This window comes from Durio zibethinus, chromosome 2 (assembly GCF_047325235.1).
Source record: "Durio zibethinus cultivar Kanyao isolate XHJ-2024 chromosome 2, ASM4732523v1, whole genome shotgun sequence".
NCBI classification, from domain to species: domain Eukaryota; kingdom Viridiplantae; phylum Streptophyta; class Magnoliopsida; order Malvales; family Malvaceae; genus Durio; species Durio zibethinus.
The window spans coordinates 8576226-8594789 of record NC_143163.1 but is presented as its reverse complement, the minus strand read 5'-3'; the positions used below and the strand labels follow the sequence as shown (position 1 = coordinate 8594789).

The following is an 18564-nucleotide window of genomic DNA, read 5'->3' as shown; positions in this document are numbered from 1 at the left end:
CAACTCTCTATTTATTTCTCCTTGTTCAATACTGATCTTTCAATTCCCATCCGCATTAGAGAATAAAAAAGGTGAAAAAGAAATGAAAAGCTATTTATAGGGTTCGTGCAGGCTGAATAAAAATGTATACAAATTTATCAATATCAAATTTTTATTATACAAACAAACTATTCGCCCATTTTATATATCAATCAATGAAAATTTCCTTTGTTTTCTGTGTAACTCTCTCACCTATTCCTAATAAATTCTATTAGCTCCACCATTGCAGATCCAATTAAGTACCATGTAATCCCTGCTAAAATAACCTGTAGCCAAGCGCTATTAACCATTGTTAGTGCCAAAGAGCCGCCTACGTGTTCTGTGATTTCACCAACCACTTTGTCTCCAACTTGTAGCCGAACTATAGCAGCAGCAATTGTTGCAGCCACCACTGGAATTCCCCACTCTATCCAGTTCCTCTTCCTTCTATATATTTCATAAATTTGGTCGTCTGTTTCCTTCTTCTCATTAGTTTGCAAAGGCTTTGAGGCAACTCTAGAGCTGTAGCTGTTATTACTTGAAGCTGGAAGAGCTTGTCTTGATGGGATCCAATACTCATCATCATACATATAACTTGATGGGATACGAGCGCCAGTGATTCTTGAACTCTCTCTTACCTGTTTTCTAGCAGCAGCAGCATCACGGAGCTTGTTAATGTTCGGTTCTGATGACTTACGAGAAATGTGTGTCAAGTTTCGTTGAGACTCCCCCAGTGGTGCTCCTGCATTGGGTGATTGCGCCCAATACCACCATTTTGAAATAGATTTGATCGCGAGAATTGCTGACATCCTTGCTTCCCTACGGAGCTCTGCCTCCTGACATGTGACAGCAAAAGTAATTCAAAAGATTCATTTCTATAAAGAGAGTCTTGATAGGCTCATACCTTGGATTCTTTGTCCATGGCATCAACAAATCTCGTTTGAAATTTCTTAACATCAACAAATATGTTTGAGACTCGTGCTCCCACCGTGTTGCCTACACCAACTCTAACATTGCCTTGAGGTTGCTTGGACATTAAAAATTCCAGCGCCGCGAGGTCTGACCTCTCCACAATGCTGTTGTTAAATGATATTCCACAGAAACAACAATGAAAACTAAAGAACTAAACTCTCAAAAACTGAATAAATACATGATAATCCATATCAATACCATCCCCTGTGGTAACAATATTGTCATTTTTCCTGTCAGTTATCTTTCTTATTAGTATTAAGACTTATAGATTGAACTGCAAAATTTTGAAGCAAGAGTAAATCGATTAGTGCTATGCTAAAAGCAAGATCAGGTTCAAGATCCTTACGAAATGCAATCAACAGGGCAAGCTTCAATAGCCTCCAGGATTTTGTGTTCAGAATCAGCCCATTGAGCCACAACTCGAGCTCTTCCATAAACAGATTCGATAGCAAAAGTCTTGTCCGCAAACAAGGCACATTTTAAGCAACCAACACATTTGACTTCGTCTACAAAAACTGCTCGTTGCTCAGTTTCTGATCCAAGCCACACTGAATATAGAGGTTTCCCTGTATAACCCCTCAGCTCTGCCATCTTTGCTTGTTCCTGCACTTTTCATTGATTCCCAATCAATTTTTCCTCAAGAAAATTATGCCGTCTTAGGATTGGCAAGATGTGAAGAGAAATCCTCGAAATTGGGTAACTAACCTTGTCATAAGCCATACGAGAACCAGTGTCAGATAAAACTGAATAAGCTTCATTGAGAATGATGGCCATGTCATGCCCTGCTGGTCCAGCAATGTCAGGGTGGCACCGCTTTTGCAAGGCACGATAAGCTGTTTTAATCTGTGATTGATTGGAGGAGCTATCAATGCCTAGAAGATCATAGAGGTCAAAATCCGTGATGGAAGAAGAGGGCGAAGCTGAAGCTTTGCATGTAAATGAATGGTGATATATTGGCAACTTCTTAGAAGTTGAGGTGCTGAAAGAGGAAGGTTTTGGGGTTGAGCTTTTGGTTATGATTGAAGTTGCAGGTGTGTACAAAGGGAAACATGTTGCAGGCATTTTTTTAAAAGTTTTTTTTCAATTGGTTTTCCCCTCCATAGAAGTATAAGAGAGGAAGATGAAGTTTGTGTCGTGAAAGAAGATATTTTATGCGTAGAAGTGGACATGGATAAGATATTTTTGGTATGAAAATATTGAATTTGGAAATTTCAAAGTCTCCAAGCTTGTTGGGACCTGGAAGAGTCGTGCAAGGGATCCTCTCCAGTCGCCAGTTTAACACTCAACCTCAACCTGCTTCGAATTGATTCACCTGGACCCATGGGCCTACTCCTTTGTTTAGGAAAAATATGGATCAAGAACTCAAGATGGCTTCAATGGCCTACAAAAAGCACTCCACTCTATTTGCTTGCTTCGTTTGTTTTAGAAAATGATGCATTTTAATGTTGATGGATAATACTAGTTTTGGAGTAAAAAGATAAAATGAAAATAAATGTACTAAATTTCTTTAATGTTAAAATATTAATTTATTTTAAATAATCTTTTTTTTCTTAAATAAATTTTTATAATTTTATTATATTCGAATAAATTATTATCCTTTAATTTGTATACAAATAAATATTTATTTCAAATGAATGATTGATTTATATTAAAATTTTATTTTAGTATAAATTAAAGATAAAAATTTTATTTTAATAAAATTGAAAATTAAAAAATTATTGGAAGTGTAAATTAAAAATTAGTAACTTATTTAAGTACATCAAAAACATAAAAAATTATCTAAATAAATTAAATTTTAAAAACTTTTTTGTTGTTTTAATCATTTTTAAAGTCACAATAACTACTCTTTTAAGTAAAATTGAAGTGTGCAAAAATAGATAGAGAAATTGGAGATTTTCCAAAAGAAAGAAAATGCAAGTAATTTCTCTGTCATTACAGTTTCATCTCAATTTTTTTTGTTTTGGTTCATAACAATTGGCTAGAACTATATTTACCAAACAATATTTTCTACTAATAGAATTAAACAATGCCAAGGATTATAAATCTGAGTAATTCTCCACTTAAAAAGTATCAACCATTATTATTATATATTAATTGTTTGAAACATTGCTTTTTTTTTTAAGACAACATTAGTTGTTTCTAATATTTTATTTAATTTTTAATTTTTTATCATAACTTGGGTTCTAGGGGATACTTTCGGCTGATAGCCCCCAATTTAGACCCAAGATCTGGTCCATTAAGAAAAAAAAAGGAAATGGAAAAATAATTAATACAGAGAAAAATTTTGGAAAGAAAGTGTAAAGCTCTAAGCTGGCCAGAATAGGTTTTGGTTTTTCTACAGCAATATTTTGGTGGAGCATATGTTTTTGCATTTTGCAGCGGAAGAGGCAAAGGAGATCCGATACTGAATCAGTAGCAGCAGTAGCCATGACTAGACGAGCCTCACGACTCATCCATTTTTTGTCTTCCAAGATTTCTTCTCACAAGCTCCAAATATCCCCACTCAGTCTCTTCTCCTCCTCTTCCTCTTCCTCTTCCTCTTCTTCTCATTTTTTGACTCAGTCACGGTCTTTCTCGGCCGCTCCAGCGCCTCCACCTGCGGTTTTCGTAGACAAGAACACTCGCGTTATTTGCCAAGGCATAACTGGAAAGAATGGCACTTTCCACACCGAGCAAGCCATCGAATATGGCACTAAGATGGTACTTCGAATTTCTATTAAACTTTCACCTCCTTTTTTTCATGGATTTTTTTCTGAATCTGTTAAATGGGGTCTCTTTGCTTCACTGCAATACCTGATTGGTTATTGAGAAAATCCAGGAAAAGTAAGAACTTTATATGATTTGTTTATATATGTCAGAGAACTGGGTTTCTGTTAGTTTTGTAAGATTTTATGTGAATTTCTGCATATCATAATGTTTACAATTGTCGATTGTGTCTGCATGAACTCTGGGATTGATTCAAGGTTGCTTATTAGTCATATTTTCTTTTTTAGTCCTTTAGTTTTGCCTAATTTTTCTTTTGATAGGTTGGTGGAGTTACACCAAAGAAGGGTGGCACAGAGCACTTAGGACTTCCTGTTTTCAACACAGTTGCCGAAGCAAAGGCTGAAACCAAGGCTAATGCTTCTGTCATTTATGTTCCTCCACCTTTTGCTGCAGCTGCTATCATGGAGGGTATGGAAGCTGAATTGGATCTTGTTGTTTGTATCACGGAAGGGATTCCTCAACATGACATGGTAAACGAATCAAAGGCACCTTAGAAGGAAAGCTGTTTGTTTAATTGTGTGTTTAAATTTGTAATTCTGCTTCCTTATCTCTCGGAATGAATTTGTATTGTGGTTTTCATTTTAGAAGTGATTTTAGTCAATGTTATTTGCATTATGTGCATTTCCAAGGTAATGACTGCAATAAGCACACTTGGGCTGTGTCGCTGTTACTCAAATTACAGTTTAGTTCTTCCTTCCAAGTGATTGTTGTTTATCTTTTTGAGATCAAAGCTGATATTTTTTTACTGCAGGTTCGTGTGAAGGCTGCCCTTAATCAGCAATCAAAAACTAGGTTGATTGGTCCAAACTGCCCTGGGATCATTAAACCTGGGGAATGCAAGATTGGAATTATGCCTGCATATTCACAAACCAGGTCGCATAGGAATTGTTTCTCGATCGGGCACTTTAACATACGAAGCAGTAAGATCTTTTATTGTTCTATGTTTCCTTCATTTGACTTTCATATTTCTGTGTATTAGTCAGGTTTGTTGTATCTTTATGCCTGATGGTACATCTTCACATGCTTGTTTTCTAAACCTCCTAACTCCTACCAGGAAAAAGGCATTTTTTCTGTTGTCAACCTTTATTTTTGGACTTTAGTTTTGGACTTAGACAATGTCTAGGCACTTCAATAGTAGCTACTGCAGTTAGTTTTTTCACTAGTTCTATTTCTCATAGCTTGAACAAAATTGTGCAAGATGGGGTTTTGATCTTCTGGCATAGCGTGTTGGCAAACTACATGTCTCTCTAATTTTCTTGTCTCTGTTCCATTCACATGGTCCCAGCAGGAAGCTCAGCCAAGGAAGACACACTCAAGGAAATAAATGCATCACGAACATCCTCACGTTGAAGGTTGCAAGGTAGAATCGTCTTCTCTGGTAAATAAGTCGGAACGTCCTTCATTGAGTGGACAGCAATGTCAATATCACCATTTATTAAAGCCTCATCAATTTCTTTTGTGAACAAGCCTTTCCCACCAATGTCTGCAAGGGGCTGACTTAGTATTTTATCACCAGTTGTTTTTATTACAACAATTTTGATAGCCCCTTCTTCAGCTAATTCTGGGTGGGAAGCCATGAGTTTGTCACGTGTCTCGTGAGCTTGAGCGAGTGCCAAAAGGCTGTCCTACACATGGAAAGGACATAAATAGCAAGAAGAGATTCAAGATATATTTCACAAAATATAAACAAGAAATAAAAGAAAAAGAAAAAGTCATGTTAAAAGTGATGGATACAAAAATGCTAAAATAAACTGAAGGCTATGCATCAATATTAAAGAAATGAAATAAGTTTCAGTTCTTCTACAAAGAAAGTCCCTAAAATTGTTCTGAATTTTTCCAGGAAATGAATTGCAGGAATCTTAAAATGATATTTTTTCAGCCAAATGAAAGAAGACCATCAATTCACTACACTGCCTAAGAAAGACAGCAAGTATTTTAAAAGAACAACTGAAACTAACAAATATTAAATAACAAAAAAGGCCAACGACTGATGGAATGAATCAGAGTCAAGCAGGATATATTTACCAATCAAACTGAACATTGAGGAAGAATGCATGTATAATACTACAAAAACTTACAAATTAGATTAGTAATTTACAGAATTTGTCGAAATCAAAGCTAGATTTAACATATCAAATTAAACCAAGAAAAAACCACCCAAGTGTTCAAACAAATTAGAAAGATTACCACTTTCCAGCATTGAAATCCAAACCCATCTGAATTCAACAACCAAGGGCATCAATGATCCACATTACTAAGCAACAATTCAGAAACACGCTAGAGGACAAACAACAGAAGGCAAAAGAAAGTACCTTCCTCTAGTGCCAATTCTGAGAAGTGCAACTTCTGTCTTGGCAACAGAAGCCTTTATGACCCCAAAACTCTGCCTTTTTTTAGAATCAGGAAGGGGTTGAGTCTTGAGATGTTGGAGAGGGAAGCCAAGAACAGCGACGGAGCCACCGCCACAAAAATTGACTAGGCCGCCGCCGTGGGTTGCGCATAAAGAAGAAGATAGAATCTCCATTGACAGCTTGAGAATTCGATACGGAAGGGAAGGAAGGAGTGAGAAAGAAGAAGAAGAAGTCAAAAGCAAGACAGAAAGATTGAATTGGCTTTGAAGGTATTGTTGTGCTGTTAGAAAAGAAAAAGAATTGGGTGAGAAAAGAGCAGATACTGGATAGGATATTGGGATTACAAAGGTTTTGATCCCCTACAGTTTCCTACCCTACAGTTCTTTACCACTCTTTTGACTTTTTATTGTCTGACTGCGCCGATCTTTTTACCGAGAATTTACAATCGAGAATTTGAGAATTGGAAAAATTATTAAAAAAAAGGACTGTTGTGTTAGTCCATCAAGAAAATGTAAGGACTCGTTTGGTAGTTTCATTTTTTTTTTATTTTGTTTTCGTTTTGTTTTAAAATTTTTAAATTTATAAAATATGTTTTGGTACGTAATGTTATTATATTTTTAAAATAAATATTTAAATTGTTGTAAATATAATATTTTAATAAATAAAAATAATAGTATTTATTAAATAAAATTCAATTATTTAAGTGACATTATCTACATACTATTATTTAATAATACTATGTAATAGTAATATTGTTATTTAATCATATTCCAGTTTAATAACATTTAAATAATGTTATAATTAAATAATGTTAAGAAATTAATTAAATTATTATTAATAAATTTTTTATCTTTTAATTGATGGATTCTAAAAAAAAAATCGTAAATTAGTAAGTATATTCATTAACAAATCATAAGAGTTTAAACAAAATGATAAAAAAAAATTTACAAATCGATGAATTTTTTTAAGAGAAGCAAAATCTTGATAAAAATTGAAGAATTAAAAATAGGTAATTTTTTTGAAGGTTTCCTTATAAAAACTTTTGGAAATATTAACAACATTAATCACTAAATGTACAATACATTAATAGAAAAATGGTTAAATAAGGAAAAAAAGATATTTCATCATTTTTAAACTTTTCACCTTTTTTGCATAAACAGATTAATTGTGATATTGGAGTAAAGAAACTGATGATTGCTGAAATTGAATGCATTGTGATTTGGACATTCTTTTGGAAGATTAATCACTAAATGGGTAATAGAATGAAAGAAAAATGAAAAAGATTTTATTATCTTTGGGTTTAATAAATTAAATTTTCACTTCTGAATGAAGTAATTATGATAATGCAGTGAAAAAATCAATAATTGTTGGAAGAGCACTTTGAAATGCAAATTTTAATTTGTCAGTTGAAATGTCAAATTAAAATTTGAAGTTATACAATTAAATAAATAAATAAATTTCCTCAAAAAATGAGAGAATAGTTTATTTATGAAATTGACACATGGTGACTTCTCAATTAATTGTAAGTTCAAAAAAAATTATGTTAGGTTGAATATTATTATTCAATCATAATAGAGTTTAATAACATTTAAATAATATTATAATTAAATAAATTATTAAATAATATAAAATTAAATTAATATAAAAAATTATTATCATATATAGAACTTAAGTATTTTAAAATAAATACAAAATTTTTAATTGAATTCTAAATATAATTGTCTGGTCTAAAACTTCATAAAAAGTGATGTTGGAATAAAGCTGTGTCATCAAGAGAATCTAAAACATTGTTTGACAATTTTAACAAAGATGTGCTGTATATGTTGAAAAAACCATTTGGTCGTATTTTAATATGCTTTTAATAAATAAAAAATTAAAATAACTAACTTTATCGAATTAAATCTCAAAATTTTAGATAAAAAATAAATAAAAGAATATATTTTTGTTTATTATAATAAAAAAAACAAATGAATTCAATAAAAAAAAAAAGCAAAGTAATATAATCCTTCTAATAATTTTGTGAATTATTAAAGAGTAAAGTAAAATATTAAAAAATTCATTAAATATTTATTATTATAATTAATATCTTTAAAAAATTTAATTTATAACTTTATATAAAAATTCAAATAAGTTTTTCATCTAAATAAAAATTTTTAAAATTTTTAAAGTTAAACATCTAAGTTTTACTTTTGTAATAAATAATTTTCTTGTAATAAAATGAGCCAAACACTAATTACGTCTGTATGATTATTTTTAAAAATGAAAAAGAATGTTTCTCTTGAATTATGAGTAACGCGCTCTAATGACAATATTATTTAAAAAATGAAAATGAGAAAATAAACCAAACCAAATAATTATCATTCAAAACCTCAACACACATATATTTACAGAAGATGATAGATAAAAAACAAAAGGAAAAAAAAAAGACAAGCAATATTGACACCGATTACTACTAGTAACATGCAATTTCTTAAACAAAATTACTTTATCTAGTCAGGGAATAACCCCTGCTGAAGCCTCTTGCAGTCGATGAGGTAAGCAAACCCAAAAGCCATGTTCTTCAAAGTAGCCTCATGCAACTCCAAATCCAACGCTGCCGTAGCATCCGTTGAAAAAAACACCCTAAACCCTTTCCCAAACGCATCACGCGCCGTCGTTTCGCAGCACACGTTCGTCGTAACCCCCGTAATTATAACCTCCTCCACCCCTTTCTCCACCAACATCTCCTGCAGGCGCGTCTTCTCAAACGCACTGTACGTCGTTTTTTCCACCACCTCGTCGGCTTCCGCCAGCCGTCCGATCTCGGGGATTAACTCGGAATCAACGGTGCCGTCCAAGACGATGTCGTTGTCCCACCACTCCCCCAGCATGCCGCTGTCGGCGGGGGACTTGAGGCAGAGGCGAGCGAAGAAGACAGGGATTGAAGCTCGTCGGCAGAGGTCGATGGTAGTGATCGTGTTGCTGAGAATAGGGTTGGCGTAAGACGAAAATTTGTTTTGCATGTCGATTACTAATAAAGCAGAGGTTTTGGGGTTTGGTTCTCGCTTTCTGATTTCGTATTTCTTGTATGAGGAGCAATTTAACGAGGAATCCATTGATTTTGGTTTCCGATTTTGAAACCGGGTTTCTTCACTTTATCTTTTCAGAGGAAACAACTATATAAATCCAAAAGAAAAAAAGTTGGATGCTAAGGAGAGGCCAATCAGATGTCTACATCTGTGTAACAGAAGAAGCAAATGGAGCAGAGTTATGGACGGTATTAGCTGGCTTCTGGGCCGTTCATATTCGAAGATATCGATTGCTATGTCCTTTCAAAACTTGTTCAATTATTTTGTGGCAGCTTGTAATTTTCACTTGATCCTGGGGCCCTTTTCTTTATTTTACTATTTTTCTCTTGGGAAATTAATGTAAGTAACAATACTCTAATTTTTTTTTTCTAAAGTTTGATTGCAAGCATGTTCGTTGTACACTAGCGAATATATGGAAATTGGAAACGTCAAAGTTTAAAATGAATTATTACAATTTTATCAAAATTTACACTGTTTTTATTGCTATCCCTTTTTTTTCTTAAAGATGCTTCTGTTTGCCTTTTTTTTTTACATTTATTTTTTTATATTTAATATATTATTAATATATAAATTTTATATATTATCAGTAAATTAATTGATACATCTTATTAATAAGATAAATTAAATAATTTTACTTTATTAATGAGTAAAATTTTTATAAAAAATTAATTTTTTATATATTTATTTTAATAATTAATATTCACTTCATTAATAAAGTGATATGATTAATTTACTAATAATATAAAAAATTTATATAATAATAAATAATCAAATGAAAACTCCACCTTTTAAAATTATCTTTACATTGAATTATTTAATTATCCTTTTTCATATCAATTTTAAAGTCTTTATATATACATATTCAGTAAAATTTATAACTATTCAATAAGTTATAAAATTTATCGAATATGAATATTTAATCATTTATATAATTTATTAAATTTTTATATTTGATAAGTTACATTTAGGGTTTTGAGAAAAAAATTAGTTAAAGGGAAAATTTCATAAAAATTTTCACAATATTATAAAGAAAAAGCAAAATTTGATTACAATAATTATTAGCTCATTTCTAAATTGATCAACAAAAACTATGCATGTGGATCTGTAGATATTTTTGTGATTTAAATGATACGAGACCAAAATTTTTAAAAGTTTTTAAAAACTTTTGAATATATCCAAAAAATTTTAAAAGTTTTCTTGACTTTGTAAATCCAAAAATTCAAAAGTGGAAAGTAATTTAAAATAAGGAATTTAAATAATTTTATTTAAAAATTATTTTTAAAAGTATAAAAAATGAATGCAAATAAATTTTTTTTTCTTTCATATTAATAATAACGCCTAAAATTGAATTTTGAACTTTTTTAATCCATTTAAAAAATAAATGGTTTTTAAATAGATTTAAATTTTCAATAATTCTTTTTGTTGATTGATAATAAGTGCTACTTTAACCTAAAAATTTTGATTTGGCCTGAAAAAAAACCTAAAAGATTTGATCTAACAATTATGAAAATGAAAAAAAAAATGAAACAATTGTAATCTTGATTAGAGGTGTACATATATATAAGATGAGCAGTTTGTCGATTCGATATATTTTTTAAATTAAAAAGTAATTGAAACTAATAATCTATTCCTAATAATAAAAAAATAATGAACCGATATAGATCAATTGGTATCAAAAACACCATTTTTTAACCACCAATTTTGCAATAAGTTTCGCCTAATAGAACTCACCCAAAAATTTTGCCCCAAAGTCATATTTTGTTATTTTTAAAAATATAAATATTTATTTTATTATATATAATATATTTAAAATTTTATTTAAAATATTAGTTATTTTAATCAATTCAATTATTAATTTTAGACACTAAGAACCAATTGATTAGTTAAAAAAAATTAAATTCCAAGATATTGGTTAGTAGTACCACAAGTAGAATGAATTTAAACTCTTATTATTAGACATTAATAATAAAAACTCAATTTTGAATTATTAACCTTTAAATACTAAGTTTAATTAATAAAAATAAGTTATTTTTATGTGTTTATTAAGTACTAATAAAATTTATTTAAATTTTATAAATTAGTGTGATCTATTTCGTAAGGTAGATGGGTTTTATATTTTTAATAGAGTTTTAAATATCTAAAACAATAGAAACATAATAAAACTTTACTTATGCAAATATAGAAGTAATGACTCTTCAACAAAAAAGATTGGAGTCTCTCTTATAAATTATGAATATAATAAACACATGATCATAATAACACTAAAAGCAATTATAAATCTCTTATAGAAAAATAAATAAATATTATATGTGTTATATATTCAATTATAATATTAAAAGTTGGGTTTAATCTATGGATACCATCAATTTAATTAAAATTCTAAAATATATACACTAATTGAATGTTTAAATCGAAAATATATCTTCTTATATTCATAATATTTATTCGTGTGAAAGGTTAAATATTAAGCACTAATATTTTAAATTAGTGAAAGATTGTTACTAGTTTAAAATGTGATGCATCTTACATTAAATAGAAAAATTTAATTATTGATAAGTAAAATTAATTTTTGTATTAATTTTATTCATATTTTAAATAATTATATTTGAATAAAAATAATTATCATATGACAAATTATCATAATTAATTGAATATTAATAAAATATAATTAAAAAATTATAATAATACAAAAAATTATAACTATCTGAATAAAAATTTATATCTATTTATTTATTATAAATGAATATTTCAATATAATTATTTTTATTACTTCTAATTAAAAAATTAAAAAATTTATTATATTTTAAAAAAATAATTACTTTTAAAATAATATTTCTCATGCCTCAAAATCAAATTTTTTTTTTATTATTTCTCTTGTTTTAACTATATTTTCTAACAGTCCGATCTCGGGTATTAACTCGGAATCAGCGGTGCCGTCAAAGATGAGGTCGTTGTCCCACTACACCGCCACCTTGCGTAGTCGGCGGGGGACTTGTGGCAGTGGCGAGTGAAGAAAACAGGGATTGAAACCCGTCGGCAGAGGTCGATGGTAGTGATGACGTTGCTGAGTATAGGCTTGGCGATAGACGAAAATTGATTTTGCATGTCGATTACTAATAAAGCAGAGGTTTTAGGGTTTGGGTCTCGCTTTCTGATTTCGTATTTCTTGTATGAGGAGTAAGTTAACGAGGAAGCCATTGATTTCGGTTTCTCAGAAAAAGATTTTGAAAGAGGGTTTTCTTATCCTTATTCTTTCTCATAAGAAACAATTATATCCAACCAAAAAAAAAGTTTGGATGATAAGGACGGCAACCAGACGTCTAGTCTGTGGGACAGAAGGAAGAAAGTAAATGGAGTGGGGTCCTGCGGGGGAGCAAATTACACAATTGGTTACCGAACTTTGTGCAATTTTAGACTAAGACACTAAATTTTAATTTATTTTCTTAAATTATTAAAAATTTTTATTTCAAAAGTTTGTTTTTGTTTTGTTTTAAAATTTTTTAATTTATAAAATATGTTTGGTAAGTAACGTTATTATATTTTTAAAAAATATATCTAAATTGTAGTAAATATAATATTTTAATAAATAAAATTAAATTAAAGAATTAAATAAAAATAATAGCATTTATTAAATAAAATTAAATTTTTAAGTGACATTATATATATAACATTAAAAAACTAGTATTTAATATAGTATTATTTAATAATAGTATTTAACTATATAGTATTATTTAATAATAGTATTTAACTATGTAATTTCTCGCATGTTGTTGCAGTTTAACAACAAAAACAATTAAAAACACAGAAACCATATTTATTGTAATGACATACATCTAAAAATAAATGTAAAAATCTGTCGTAAAAAATTAAAAAAAAATAACTTTGTTTCAAAGTTTTAATCTAAAACTTTAACTTCTACTAAAAAAATTAACATAGAGTCATAATATTTTATCTATTTTCTTAGGCAAATTGTGGCAAAATGCATTGTGATTACAGAGATTCTATAAAATTTATCAAGAATGCAAGTAAAAATTGAGTTATCATATTATAAACTTACCAGTCATATATGGGATTGTCCATAAACCTACATTAATATTTGATTGTTAGTGAATTTATTCTTTTTTTTTTTTCTAAACAATTATAAATTTAAAATAAACAATGTTATTTTGAAAACTTTTTACCAAAAAAAAAGAATTGAAATGGATTAAGAATTTTGTAGCACAAAGCAACAAATCCATGATCACATTCTTTCAACGCCTTTCGAATTTATAAGTTAAGTTTTTAAATTGATGGGTTTTGCAAAAGGGAATCATAAATTAGTAATTATATTCATTAACAAATCATAAGAGTTTAAATAAAATGATAAAAAAAATAATCACAAATCAGTGAGTGTTTTTTAAAAGAAGCAAATTTTGGATGGGAATTGAAGGATTAAAAATGGGTAATTTTTTTTGAAGGTTTCTTTATAAAAGCTTTTGGAATATCAACAACATTAATCACTAAATGAATAATGATTGACAGGAAAATTATTAAATAAGAGAAATAGATTTAATTGTCTTTGGTTTAATAAATTAAACTTTTCACTATTTCTTCATGAACATATTAATTGTGAGTATGGAGGTAAATGATACATTAATATTCGTAAGTTATTCGAGTTCGATTCGAATAAAATTTGAATTTGGTTTGATTATTATCGAGTCGATCTCGAGTTCGAATAGCTCGACTTATCGATCGAGTCGAGTTTGAGTATTCTTATACCCGATTCGAGTAGCTCGCGAGTTTAATCGAATTTTTATATTTAAAATTTTTTTATTATTTTAATATATTAATCGAGTGAGTTTCAGTAGCTTGATTTCGATCACGAATCGAACTCGAGTTAGAAAAATAAAATTCGATCGAATTTGAATCGAGTATCGAGCTTCGAGTTGAAAATCGAACTCGAACTTTTCATTGTATCAATTCAAATTTGAATCGAGTATCGAGCTTCGAGTTGAAAATCGAACTCGAACTTTTTATTGTATCAATTTGATTCGATTCAGTTATACCCCTAATTGTGATAATAGGGTGAAGAAACCAATAATTGTCATAATTGAATGCTTTGTGATTTGGACATTTTTTTGGAAGATTAATCACTAAATTGATAATCAATTGACAAAAAAATGGTTGGACATAGAAAATGAAAAGATTTCATCATTTTAGGGATTAATAAATTAAATTTTTCATTTCCTCTTCGTGAATATGAGATGAAAAAATCGATAATTGTTGAAAGAGCATTTTGAAATGCAAGTTGTAATTTGTCAGTCGAAATGTCGAATTAATTTATTAAATGGTACTGTCAAATAAATAAAAATTTTTTCAAAAAATGAGAGAATAATTTATTTATGAAATTAACACATGGTGACTTCTTAGTTAGCTGTAGGTTCAAATAGTATTATATTAGATTGTAATATTGTTATTTAATCATAATAATATTTAAATAATATTATAATTAAATAAATTATTAAATAATATAGCAAAAAATTAATTAAATTAATATAAAAAATTATTATCATATATAGAACTTAAGTATTTTATAATCAATACCAAAATTTTAATTCAATTCTAAATATAATTGTTTGGTTTAAAACTTCTACAAAAACGGATGTTGGAATAAAGCTGTGTTAAAAAGAGAATCTAAAATAGTATTTGACAAATTCAATAAAGATGTGTTGTATAATGTTGAAAAAACCATTTGGTAGTATTTTTATATGTTTTTAATAAATAAAAATATAAAATAACTAACTTTATTGAATTAAATCTCAAAATTTTAGATAAAAATAAATAAAAGAAGATATTTTTGTTTATTATAATAAAAAACAAATGAATTCAATAAAAAAAAAAACAAAGTAATTTGAAATAATATAATCCTCCTAATAATTTTGTGAATTATTAAAGAGTAAAGTAAAATATTAAAAAATTTATTAAATATTTTTTATTATAATTAATATCTTTAAAATTTTTAATTTATAACTTTATTTAAAAATTCAAATAATTTTTTCATCTAAACTAAAATTTTGAAAGTTAAACATCTAAGTTTTACTTTTGTCATAGATAATTTTCTTGTAATAAAATGAGCCAAACACTAATTACGTCCGTATGATTATTTTTAAAAAGAAAAAAAAATTGTTTCTCTTGAATTATGAGTAACGCGCTCTAATGCCAATATTATCTAAAAAATGAAAAATGAAAAAATAAACCAAGCCAAATAATTATCATTCAAAACCTCAACACATATATTTACAGATGATGATAGATAAAAAACAAAAGAAAAGAAAAAAAAAAAAAAAAAGACAAGCAATATTGACACCGATTACTACTAGTAACATGCAATTTCTTAAACAAAATTACTTTATCTAGTCAGGGAAAAACCCCTGCTGAAGCCTCTTGCAGTCGACGAGGTAAGCAAACCCGAAAGCCATGTTTTTCAAAGTAGCCTCCTGCAACTCCAAATCCAACGTTGCCGTAGCATCCGTTGAAAAAAACACCCTAAACCCTTTCCCAAACGCATCACGCGCCGTCGTTTCGCAGCACAGGTTCGTCATAACTCCCGTAATTATAACCTCCTCCACCCCTTTCTCCACCAACATCTCCTTCAGGCGCGTCTTCTCAAACGCACTGTACGTGGTTTTTTCCACCACCTCGTCGGCTTCCGCCAGCCGTTCGATCTCGGGGATTAACTCGGAATCAACGGTGCCATCAAAAATGATGTCGTTGTCCCACCACTCCCCCAGCATGCCGCTGTCGGCGAGGGACTTGTGGCAATGGCGAGTAAAGAAGACAGGGATTGAAGCTCGTCGGCAGAGGTCGGTGGTAGTGATCGTGTTGCTGAGAATAGGCTTGGCGAAAGACGAAAATTTGTTTTGCATGTCGATTACTAATAAAGCAGAGGTTTTGGGGTTTGGTTCTCGCTTTCTGATTTCGTATTTCTTGTACGAGGAGCAATTTAACGAGGAAGCCATTGATTTTGGTTTCTGAGAAAAGATTCTGAAATAGGGTTTCCTTTACTTTATCTTTTCAGAGGAAACAATTTTATATATCCAAAAGAAAAAAAGTTGGATGTTAAGAACAGGAAAACCTGATATCTACATCTGTGGAACAGAAGAAGCAAATGGAGTGGACTTATGGACGGTATTGGCTGGCTTCTGGGCTGTTCATATTCAAAGATATCGATTGCTATGTCCTTATTTTGTGGCAGCTTGCAATTTTCACTTCATCCAGGGGCTCTTTTCTTCATTTTACTATTTTTCTCTTGGGAAATTAATGTAAGTAACAATACTCTAATTTTATTTTTTAAGTTTGATTGAAAGCATGTTCGTTGTACGCTAGTGAATATATGGAAATTGGGAAAGTTAAAGTTTACAATGAATTATTACAATTTTATCAAAATTTACACTGTTTTTGTTGCTATCTTTTTTTTTTTTAAGGTGCTTCTATTTACAATTTTTTAATATTTATTTTTTTATTTATATTTAATGTTTTATTAATATATAAATTTTATATATTATTAATAAGTTAATTGATACTATCTAATTAATAAGATAAATAAGAGAATTTTATTTTATTAATAAGTAAGATTTTAAAAAATATATTAATTTTTTATATATTTATTTTAATAGTTAATATTCACTTCATTAATAAAATAATATTATTAATTTATTAATAATATATAAAATTTATATACTAACAAAAAATCAAATGAAAACTCCATCTTTTTAAATTATCTTTAAATTGAATTATTTAATTATCTTTTTTCATATCAATTTTAAAATCTTTAGATATACATATACGATAAATTTTATAATTATCCAATAAGTTATAAAATTTACCAAATATGAATATTCGATAATTTATATAATTTATCGAATTTTTATATTCGGTAAGTTACATTTAGGGTTTTGAGAAAAAAAATAGTTAAAGGGAAAATTTCATAAAAATTTGCACAATATTATAAAGAAAAAGCAAAATTTGATTACAATAATTATTAGCTCATTTACAAATCGATAGATAAAAATTATGCATGTGGATCTGTAGTTTTTTTTTTGTGATTTAAATGATATGACACAGAAATTTTAAAAGTTTTTAAAAACTTTTGAATATATCAAAAATTTTTTAAAAGTTTTCAATTTTGTAAATCCGAAAATTTAAAAGTGAAAACTAATTTAAAAGAAGGAAATTAAATAATTTTATTTAAAATTTATTTTTAAAATGTATAAAAAATGAATGCAAATAGAAATTCTTTTTCTTTCATATTAATAATAACGCCGTACGCTAAAATTGAAATTTGAACCTTTTAATCCATTTAAAATATAAATCTTTTTTTAAATAGATTTAAATTTTCAATAATTCTTTTTGTTGATTGATAGTAAGCGCTACTTTAACCTAAAAATTTTGATTTGGCCTGAAAAAAAAAAAACCTAAAAGATTTGATCTAACAACTATGAAAATGAAAAAAAAAAAATTGAAACAATTGTAATCTTGATTAGAGGTGTACAAATATATAAGATGAGCAGTTTGTCGATTCATTTTATAAAAAAAAATAGAAAATTAAACTAATCAATTTAAAAAAAAAAAACAAAAATGGATTGATATAGTTTTAATAATAAAAAATAATTGAAACTGAATCATCTATTCCTAATAATAAAAAAATTATGAACCGATATAAATCAATTGGTATAAAAAAAATTTTCACCATTTTTTAACCACCAATTTTGCAACATGTTTCGCCTAATGGAACTCACCCAAAAACTTTGCCCCAAAGTCATATTTTGTTATTTTTAAAAAATATAAATAAAAAATATTTATTTATATTATATATAATATATTTAAAAATTTTATTACAAATGTTAATTATTTTAATTAGTTCAATTACTAATTTTAGACACTAAAAACGAATTGAATTATCCATCTAAATCATTTTCTTTAATAGATCATTGTCAATCATGCTAATGTAATGAAATCTAATCAATTTCAATATTAAAACCGACTTGTAGTCACCCTTATATAAGTAACGCTTGTTAAGCCTTCTTAAGCCCTGATCTTAGGGAGCTCATCCATATTTGTCCGTCGATTTTTAATTTTAAAATGGTACTTAATATGTTTTAGAATGTAATTTTAAATTAAATTTTAATTAATCAGAATAAAACTTGCGCCCGGACTTAGAAGTGATTAGAACTTAATAATGTTCCATGAGTCAAGCACAGGCATCATTATTGGAAGATGCGAATAATAAGTTAGACACGTGGCACTATTTTAGTGGGGGGAATTGGAAACCATTTTGCCAAATCAGCAGAAGACTCGGGGCCTTTCCAGAGCCTTCGTCGCCGTGCGCCATTCTTTAAATAATTAAATAT

At 28.6% G+C, this 18564-nt stretch overlaps 4 protein-coding genes and 1 pseudogene across 7 annotated transcripts; 1 reads left to right on the top strand and 4 right to left on the bottom strand.

Moving 5' to 3' along the window:
- Nucleotides 1–113: 113 nt before the first annotated feature.
- On the bottom strand, nt 114–2052 carry LOC149519963 (chaperone protein dnaJ C76, chloroplastic-like). The gene is made up of 4 exons (XM_089749507.1): nt 1696–2052; nt 1337–1593; nt 923–1094; nt 114–854 (listed from the first exon to the last, which is right to left on the bottom strand). The coding sequence occupies exons 1-4, from the start codon at nt 2050–2052 to the stop codon at nt 228–230; spliced, it is 1413 nt and encodes a 470-aa protein (XP_089605633.1). The 3' UTR covers nt 114–227.
- A 182-nt stretch (nt 2053–2234) lies between these two features.
- On the bottom strand, nt 2235–6688 carry LOC149519961 (porphobilinogen deaminase, chloroplastic-like). 2 transcript variants are annotated; one of them, XM_089749542.1, is made up of 2 exons: nt 6069–6684; nt 2235–2371 (listed from the first exon to the last, which is right to left on the bottom strand). In XM_089749542.1, exons 1-2 carry the CDS (start codon nt 6278–6280, stop codon nt 2353–2355), a joined length of 231 nt encoding a protein of 76 aa, XP_089605668.1. In that variant the 5' UTR covers nt 6281–6684; the 3' UTR covers nt 2235–2352. The 2 variants fall into 2 exon arrangements, with proteins under 2 accessions (XP_089605668.1, XP_089605665.1); XM_089749539.1 differs by lacking the exon at nt 2235–2371 and adding an exon at nt 5254–5381 and having other exon boundaries at nt 6069–6688.
- On the top strand, nt 3287–5185 carry LOC149519962 (succinate--CoA ligase [ADP-forming] subunit alpha-1, mitochondrial-like). 2 transcript variants are annotated; one of them, XM_089749512.1, is made up of 4 exons: nt 3287–3690; nt 4017–4226; nt 4508–4676; nt 5045–5185. In XM_089749512.1, the coding sequence occupies exons 1-4, from the start codon at nt 3418–3420 to the stop codon at nt 5104–5106; spliced, it is 714 nt and encodes a 237-aa protein (XP_089605638.1). In that variant the 5' UTR covers nt 3287–3417; the 3' UTR covers nt 5107–5185. The 2 variants fall into 2 exon arrangements, with proteins under 2 accessions (XP_089605638.1, XP_089605636.1); XM_089749510.1 differs by having other exon boundaries at nt 5042–5169.
- A 1756-nt stretch (nt 6689–8444) lies between the features above and the next one.
- Nucleotides 8445–9377, bottom strand: LOC149519960 (nicotinamidase 2 pseudogene; annotated as a pseudogene). The gene has a single exon (XR_016330775.1). The product of XR_016330775.1 is annotated as a nicotinamidase 2 pseudogene (transcript).
- A 6021-nt stretch (nt 9378–15398) lies between these two features.
- LOC149519959 (nicotinamidase 2-like) lies at nt 15399–16591 on the bottom strand. Its single transcript, XM_089749520.1, has one exon. It carries the CDS (start codon nt 16171–16173, stop codon nt 15568–15570), a length of 606 nt encoding a protein of 201 aa, XP_089605646.1. The 5' UTR covers nt 16174–16591; the 3' UTR covers nt 15399–15567.
- Between the last annotated feature and the right edge of the window lie 1973 nt (nt 16592–18564).